The 8,645-nt window shown below is 37.8% G+C and overlaps 1 protein-coding gene across 1 annotated transcript; it reads left to right on the forward strand.

Moving 5' to 3' along the window:
* The first annotated feature begins 1,594 nt into the window (after positions 1 to 1,594).
* Positions 1,595 to 2,656, forward strand: LOC132823550 (5-hydroxytryptamine receptor 4-like). Its single transcript, XM_060837494.1, has one exon. It carries the CDS (start codon positions 1,595 to 1,597, stop codon positions 2,654 to 2,656), a length of 1,062 nt encoding a protein of 353 aa, XP_060693477.1.
* Positions 2,657 to 8,645: the final 5,989 nt, after the last annotated feature.

An 8,645-nucleotide genomic window follows, 5' to 3' on the forward strand; every position in this document is an offset into this window, starting at 1 on the left:
TGAGGGGAGAGGTGTGGGTGCAGGTTTTGCATTTATTGCGGTGGCAGAGCAAGTTGCCTGGAGGGAAGGGTGGTTGGTGTGGGCGTGGACCTGACCCTGACAAGCGAGCCGCAGAGGGAATGATCTCTCCAAAACGCAGATTGGGGTGGAGAGGGAAACCCACCCTGCACACCCCAGGCAAAGACTTTGTCTATTTACCCTACCCATGCCAAACTTGCATTTAAAGCTTGAGGGGATGATTGAAATAAAACAGTGATATTTCTGAATCTCATTGATCTTTTTCCAGATTTTTCACCATTATTCTTCCCACACCAGGGAAGTGAGGCATAGATCTAGTTGCAGATTAGAACCGCATGTTTATTTGTAGAAGTTCAGTTAAGCAGATGCAACTATTGTCACTCTAATGTTGAGAAACAGCAATGCATGTTGGTTACATTAGAAACATTTCTAGGTGTTAAAATTACAATCCTGTGGTGTTGTTTTTTTTAAGGAGTTGGAGTGTCTCTCACTTGATTGGTATTTTGATAGAGGGGAGAGACCATTCATTTGGGAGCTTTTTTTTCACTCTTGCAAATGTAGTTCAGAGGAAGGATCTAGTTAGGTTCCCAAGCCAGCTTTGACTAATCACTTGCCTAATCCCTCTGCTAACACACCATCAGCCAATTCATCAGACTAGTGTTACACTAATAAAATGAAAATCTCTCAAATTTTACACATGATGATAATCGGTTCTGCAAGACTGTCATCCAGAAAACTTAAAAATGAATTTCAAACTTCTAATGTTGAGGTTAATCTTTTTATTAATTATTTTTAAAAGATTTAAGTAAATTCACATTTACGACCTCTTCTGTCCTTTTTTTGCCTAAACCTATTTTCAAGTGATGGACTTCTGATGAATTAGTCCCCACTTGTGGTCAAATTACACAATATTTTAATAAGCATTAATAAGATTCCTGAAGAAGGGCTCATGCCCGAAACGTCGATTCTCCTGCTCCATGGATGCTGCCTGACCTGCTGCGCTTTTCCAGCAACACATTTTCAGCTTTTCCTACTGAATTAAACCAGCTGCCGCCTCTAATTCGTATTAGTGTTTTCGCATGTTCATTGATTTGCAATCGGTGCTATTCGAATTTTGCAGCTGACTTGGATAACACTGATTGCTTAGTGGCCATTACTAATTCTCAATATCCCATTTACTCAGCAAGGATAATATTGAACAACCGTTTAGTATCTTCAATACACAGTTGTACAAGATACAAATGAGAGATAAATAATTGTCACTAAGGTTAATGATTTACAGCGGAACTTACCTGCTAGCGGGCGGGGATGGATGAAGAGCAAACACGTCAGCTGACCTTTGGAAGAAAGAAGCGCGTATTAGTTTATCTGTTTGCGATATTCCTAGATCCCATATTCAATATCTATAAGGAAGAAGATTTTAAAAACGAATGTTAGCGAGAATTAGTGACTAGAAATATTCAGTGCAGTCGGCAAGGTAGTGGTAAAATCTGTAGAATGAATCATTACAACTCGAGCTTGTCTTGGTGAGTGTATCACGTTCTTGGCGATTATTATCAGCACATCATCACAGAAGATGATCCCTACACAGTTTGATAACTGGACAACACACTCTAACTCGTCAGGAAAAGAATCAACTGCAACATGGCAAGTCATAAATCAGGTTGTTGTCTTCAGTATTCTCACCATGATCATAGCTGGAACTATCTTTGGAAATCTTTTGGTAATTGCTTCAATCGCCTACTTCACCAAACTGCGGACTCCAACTAACGCTTTTATAGTCTCCCTGGCTGTTGCAGATTTCCTCGTTGGCATTATTGTAATGCCTTTCAGTATGACCAAGCTGGTCTTTGGATGGTATTTTGGAAAAACATTTTGCAAAATCCACACGATCATGGATGTAATGCTGTGCACCGCTTCCATCATGAACGTCAGCTGCATTGCCTTCGATCGATTCTATGCCGTGTGTTACCCCCTGAAATATCGGTTCAGGATGTCTCAGAAAAGAGTGACCATCCTCCTTCTGATTTGTTGGTTTGTTCCTGCTTTGGTGTCGTTTGTGCCCTTGTTCCTAGATGTTCATTTGAGGGGTTTGGAGGCCATTCTACAACCCCTCGATCCACACAGTTGTGTGTTTATGGTCAATATTCCTTATGCTGTCTCTGCTTCAGTAATCGCCTTCTACTTTCCCATGTTGGTGATGCTAGTGGCATATGGAAAAATTTTTCAAGTAGCAAGGCTCCAAGACAGACAGATATATAGCATTGAAAACGGGATACAGGGAGGAAGCACTTTGACGCGGTTCCAAAATTCTTCCATGGAGAAAGAAAGGAAAGCAGCTAAAACTCTTGGCATCATCATGGGATGTTTCCTGATCTGCTGGTTGCCATTCTTTACTATGAATATAATTAACCCTTTGCTTGGATACCCAGCACATCATGTTCTTCTTGAAGTTTTTTTATGGTTGGGTTATGTTAATTCAACTCTCAATCCTTTGTTATACGCTTTCTTCAATCAATCTTTCCGGCAAGCTTTCTACATGATAATTGGCTGTAAGGTTTTGGCCAACAATTGCCAAAATAACCACTTGTCAGACAGCACCAGACAGAATACACATCTTGCAACCCTGTCACGTTAAGACTATCTCCCCATTTAGCCAAATGAGCAAATCCATGGGCAGCAACATGATCGTTGCATAAAGCTGCTCGATATGTTTTGACTGCAATAAAGAACTTTTTTTTCATCCATTGAAAACTTGTGTTTTATTAAACAATGGGGTGTTTGATATTGGTAAAAGTGTCCTGTGCTGTAGGTGGTTTTAAAGAGCAAAGCAATAACACCAATGTGGTTCAAAATATTTGGTGATGTTTCTTCTATAAATATTGGTCATTTTGCAAGAAAAAGAGCATTAGTGATAACTATAATTTCCTTTCTGTTAAACTTTCATCCATTTTGTGAAATAACTTTTGATAATTGTTTTGATCTCTTTTCATTGTGTGCTTAAAGCTTTAAATTGTACATTCAGAATAAATATTTAATTTGTCTTAAATCTGTTTTATATTGCTCAATTTTTAAAAGCACACTGTATCTTATGTCACATTGCTATGTTAATCACGTTAATGCTATGTTAAAAATACTCAAGGGAGTGTCTGATAGATTTGATTTGAAATTATGTGAAACAACTTTTTTTGTTGTTGTGTGGAACTGGTCTTTTTATTTCAGGAAAAACTGCTTTAGCCTGTCTATTGAATTCTTTCCTCTCTGTCCAAGTGTTTGACATCTCCTTTAATTTGGCTCCTGAATTTGTGAGTACTTTTAAAATATATTTAAGATTCTTTACTACATTAAAAGGACTTAATGCAATCAACAGCCAACAAATTATTTTCTGGCTACAAACTGTCAATATTTAGAACACACCAGAAGCTGTTTGTCTTCAATTGGCAGCATTGAATCTTTGGAGCAGTCTAAAACTAACCTGATCCCTCTTCTATAATCTTGTATCTTCCTCTGCTTTTAAATATTTCTCAACTTATCTCTCATGCTTTTTCTCTAGCAATGGAACCCATTTTAGATTAGATTAGATTACTCAGTGTGGAAACAGGCCCTTCAGCCCAACCAGTCCACACTGACCCGCCAAAGTGCAACCCACCCATACCCCTACATTTACCCCTTATCTAACACTACGGGCAATTTAGCATGGCCAATTCACCTGACCTGCACATCTTTGTGACTGTGGGAGTGAACTGGAGTACCCGGAGGAAACCCACGCAGACACTGGGAGAATGTGCAAACTCCACACAGTCAGCCACCTGAGTCAGGAATTGAACCCGGGTCTCTGGCGCTGTGAGGCAGCAGTGCTAACCACTGTGCCACCGTGTCTAACTATTCCCTTGGGGAAAACCATTTTCCTAATTGTGTTTGGTTGTTTTAGTGACTATCAGAAATTGATCACCTGTTTCCACAACAACTGGAAGGAATTGTTCTTTAGTTGGTCACTCATAAACAAAATTCATATTTTTAACTAACTCTAACTTAATCTCTAGTTACTGTGATCTTTCCAGTAGAAATATTGGTACTCATTTTACAGAGATGGGAAACTTCCAAGTGAGTGATTTATTCCATGTTCTAATTTGAATTTTCCGGCCCTTTTTTTTTCTTCAATGGATGTTCAAACACTCATAATTTGCGGCACAATTTGTACATTGTGTAATTTATTACTTTTACTCCTATTCCATATACTCCTACCTATTATCAAACTCCAATTATTGAGCTTCATCCTTGTATTTTCTGGTAATATCAATGTATTTTTATTTGTAAGCTTAAAATCATTTTCTCTTGTCCTTTCCATTCATTGCCTATTTTGGATCCTCCAAAATTTCTTTCCAAAATGTAATATCTCATACTTATTATATTTTGTGAATGAAATATTTAGATTCATTCTCTTGTTTGCCAAATTCCTTTCCTTAGCATAAGCTTGCTATGTCCAAATTATTTAGATAGTAACTCTCTCCAGCTTGTGGCATAAATAAAGCTAACTACAAATTCTAGGAAGAAATGTTTTCAGAACTTCACTGGAAAACATGGAGTGCCCATGTTGTTTGTTCTTTGATTATTTCTGATCAGTTGGCCATGAGTAGTAACATTTAGAGTACGATTGTACTCATTTGTTCAAATCTCTATTGGCAGGGCTTTTGACTTTTAATGGTGATATTTCACTTGCTGTAGGATGTCAGCCTGTAAAAGCTGCATTGGCCAGAGAAACCAGAGTAGGAGAAACTCTAAGAAAGAATTGGGAAGACCTAACCTTAACCTTTATTGCATTGCACACATTAACATTCCTAATGGCCAAAGAAATCCTAATTTTAGTTCAAATTCTGCTTCTTTTAGTCTAATTGAACTTTGCATTGGATTGTTGTATGTCCTCTTCTTTTAAAGAATTTGAGGAAGCATTTAAGTATTAATTCATTTTATTCCTTTTGTGTGATGTGGGTATTGTTGGCTAGGCCACATTTATTGCTCCGTGTGGTACATGTATGGAATGAGCTGCCAGAGGAAGTGGTGGAGGAAGGTACAATTGCAACATTGAAGAGGCATTTGGATGGGTATTTGAATAGGAAGGGTTTGGAGGGATATGGGCCAGGTGCTGACAGGAGGGAGTAGGTTGGGTTGGGATATCTGGTCAGCATGGATGGGTTGGACTGAAGGGTCTGTTTCCATGCTGTTAATCTCTATAACTCTGACTAATAATACTTCAAAAAGTGATGAGCTACCTTCTTGAACTACAGAAGGCCACATAGAGTAGAAATATCAACTGTACATCAACATCAGCAAGTTTCAGGATATTGACGCTGCAACAGTGAAGAAATTGAGGTATAGTTCTAAGTTTAGGATTGTGCGTGCTTTGGGGAATAACTTGCAGGTGCTGGAGTTCTGATGCTTTGGCTAGAAATGCCATTCTAGGTGGCAGACATTTTGGAAGGTGCTGTTGGTGGCGTCTTGGTGATTGACAAGATGCATTGCAACAATGGTATGCTCTGTAACTGCATTACTGGCAGAGACAGTGAGTGTTGAAGGTGATAAATGGGGTATCAATTAAGGAGATTGGATGGAGTTGAACTTCTTGAAGGTTGTTGGAGCTGCTCTCCTCCAGCAAGTGAGATTATTCCATCTGTCTTTTCAGACTTGTGGTTTGTAAATGATAGACAGACAATGGAGAATCAGGTGGTGAGTAATATATTGTGAAGTTCCAAGCATCTGAGCTCTTGTAGCCATAGTATTTATAGGTGTAGTTAGATTTTCAATCTTTCTTGACAATGGTAAGCCCCCAGGATGCTTATTGTGGGATCCAACTATCGTAATATGGTTACGAAGTGAAATTCTTCATTGGGAACAGCCTGACATTTAGGTAATGCAAAAGTTTATTTTCTGTGCCACAAATGTTACATTTTTCTGTTTCTGGTGTAAACAGATGGGTTACTGAGCAAGGTTGGGCTTCAAAGATTGATGAAACAACATGAAAAGGAAAATTGACAAATTTGAGAAGAACTGATCCAAGATGCTCAGTGAATTATTAAAGCTGAGTACTAATTCACTGTCATTAAGTTCTTGCTTCTCAAGCTATGTATAATGTGCAAGTGATCTGCCCAGCTAGGGAGATGATGGATTTGTATCTGGATGCATTGCAGTTCTGGACTGAACATCTGTCTAATGTGGCTATGGAGACCAGCGATATTAAAAGATGCCAATTGATGCAGTGAACATATTAAAATCTTGGGTGTCTTGTCTATCCGGTTACTGCAATGATCTATTTTCAATTTTCTTTTTGCCATTGTTAGCTTGTCTACAGAGACAGAAATAGCTATAAATTGAGACTTACTTATTTATGAATTGTGCAACTTAAATGACAGCTGTTAGCAGGTTCTAAGTTTGTTTTATTGTACAGTTGTAAAGCTTCTTTACAGAGATTTTATTTGGTATAGAATGTGATGTTCTAAAATAGACTAATTACATTTTATAGTGATGAGTTACATATCAGAACTATTCATGCTCTGTTCACTTCCTATCTTGATTTCAGTGGCCATATGGCAACACTTATACAAGTACATTTTGTCAGGTTATTTTTGGTTCTCCCTTCCTTCACTTTCAGCATGCAAGATCTGCTTACTGGTGAAATTGCAACCATGCAAACACCAGATTTTCTGATACTTTTCTGACAAAGCAATTATTTGTCAGATTTTACAAACTAAGTGTTAGCAGGTTCCACTGTTAATTGGAGAAGAGAGCACATCTGAGTCTGTTCCTCTTCTAATATCTACTCCTATGCTCTTTGTTAGAATTACTCCATAGCAATGCATGCAAATACAGTGAATGATGGAATTTTTTTTTAATGCAGATATCCTTAGGTCAATTAGTCTCTTACATCTAACCCAATAAATTTTCATCTCAGCCCTATAGGATGTAGAATTTATGAATTGGTCAATATATCCCAGCTATTCACTATTTACATTTGCTGAATTGATGTTTGATATAAAGCATTTTGAATTACTCCCAGATGTCCTGGTGTAGCACTGTAGAGGCATAAGCCCCCCTGACTGGGAACAAAGACACAGGAGGCAGGCAGGAATCAGACAAGTGGTTAGTGCAGGGAGAAGGCCAAAGACCTTCCACAAATTTGGTTAGGTGGGAGAACAGTCATTTTTCCTAATGTACAGCTCTGATCGGAAGAGATGTGTGATACACTTTTTTTGGTGAAATACAACATTGTAACAATGGTCACACACTCCCCATAATCTATACAACCAATCCTGTGAAAAACTTGATGTGATGGAGCCTCAGGGTCCCATGATCTCATGGCATTTAATAGGCATTGTAGTCTCCAGGCCTTTGGGATCTTTCTATGCATCCTATTAATTTGCATTCCAAAATTACTGGTTATACTCCTTTGGGTCTCCTTTGAGACTTCCTTATCCCTAAGAAGGACTGTTTAAGTTCTATGTGCTATCTCTATTGAATTTTGTTAATCCTCTTCTAATTTCTACTGTCCCAATTATGTACCTACAAAACAGTTGATCTTAACTAACTGCTATAAGATTTGTAATATTAATTTCCCAGTATAAACTTAGATTGTTCACAACTTCAGTTAAAAATTACAACTATTTCATTCAGGACTTGCCAGGCATCTTTTTCAGCGATAAGGAAAGCATTTTGTAAGACTAAATGGAGTTTCACATGTAGGTTTAAATGGCTTTCCTCCGATGCTTCTATTATAATTTGGTTATGTGTATCTATATCTCTAAGTATGTTGAAATCTATCTCCATGATTTATTCACAATATTAACTAGATTATATTTCTTAACATTCTTCAGATAATGTCAAAGAAGCAACTGAGTACTCCAAAATAACTAGCAGGTGTTTTCATAGCTGCTTAATTAGTTAGGCTGATTGCATGAACCAATGATTTACACCCTGATTTTATAACTGGGGCTGTTCACCTAATGGGACAACATCTGTTCATTTTAATAAGGCTTGAATCATCCACTTATTTGTTTTTAATGAACTTGTATCTATTCTGAGATACTCTCTTATCAAACTGTCTTGGATGGTAGCTTGTAGGCCTCCTCCTCCTCTTGGAGTAGTCCTATTTAAGTGAAACACAATGGTACCTTTTTAAATGCTGCAGCAGACTGTTCATTTTGTGTTTAATTCTATTTATGCCTTGATTGGCCACTTTGTGTCTTTTAAATGTGGACTGCCCTTAAGCTTATTTCTCTCTCTTTCTGCATTCCTTCATTGTTGAATGGTCCTGGGCTATGTACTGGAGGAGATTTTTATGATCATTGTGGAGAGTGAGTTATCCTAGTGGGGATAGCAATTTGTTTTTAAGCTTCTCATCTAACCTAATAACTATGGACACCTAAGAAATCTGTAGCTGTCTCTTTTGTTGTGCATTTTAGGATAGTGGGCCCACTCACTCAAATAGTTTGTGTTTCATGCATATGGTAGGTAGGTTGGTTACAGCTAAATTTCTAAGACATTGTTTGTTTATTTTGTGACCGCATGAGGTTATTTTTTTAAAAAAACTAAAATAGACCTTTTGGACTCGAACAACAAAACATTTAAAGCCATCA

Source organism: Hemiscyllium ocellatum, chromosome 16, assembly GCF_020745735.1.
Source record: "Hemiscyllium ocellatum isolate sHemOce1 chromosome 16, sHemOce1.pat.X.cur, whole genome shotgun sequence".
Lineage (NCBI taxonomy): Eukaryota > Metazoa > Chordata > Chondrichthyes > Orectolobiformes > Hemiscylliidae > Hemiscyllium > Hemiscyllium ocellatum.

What these genes read in the sequence shown, in the direction of transcription:
- LOC132823550 (XM_060837494.1), top strand. Translation starts at nt 1,595, where the DNA reads ATGATCCCTACACAGTTTGATAACTGGACAACACACTCTAACTCGTCA.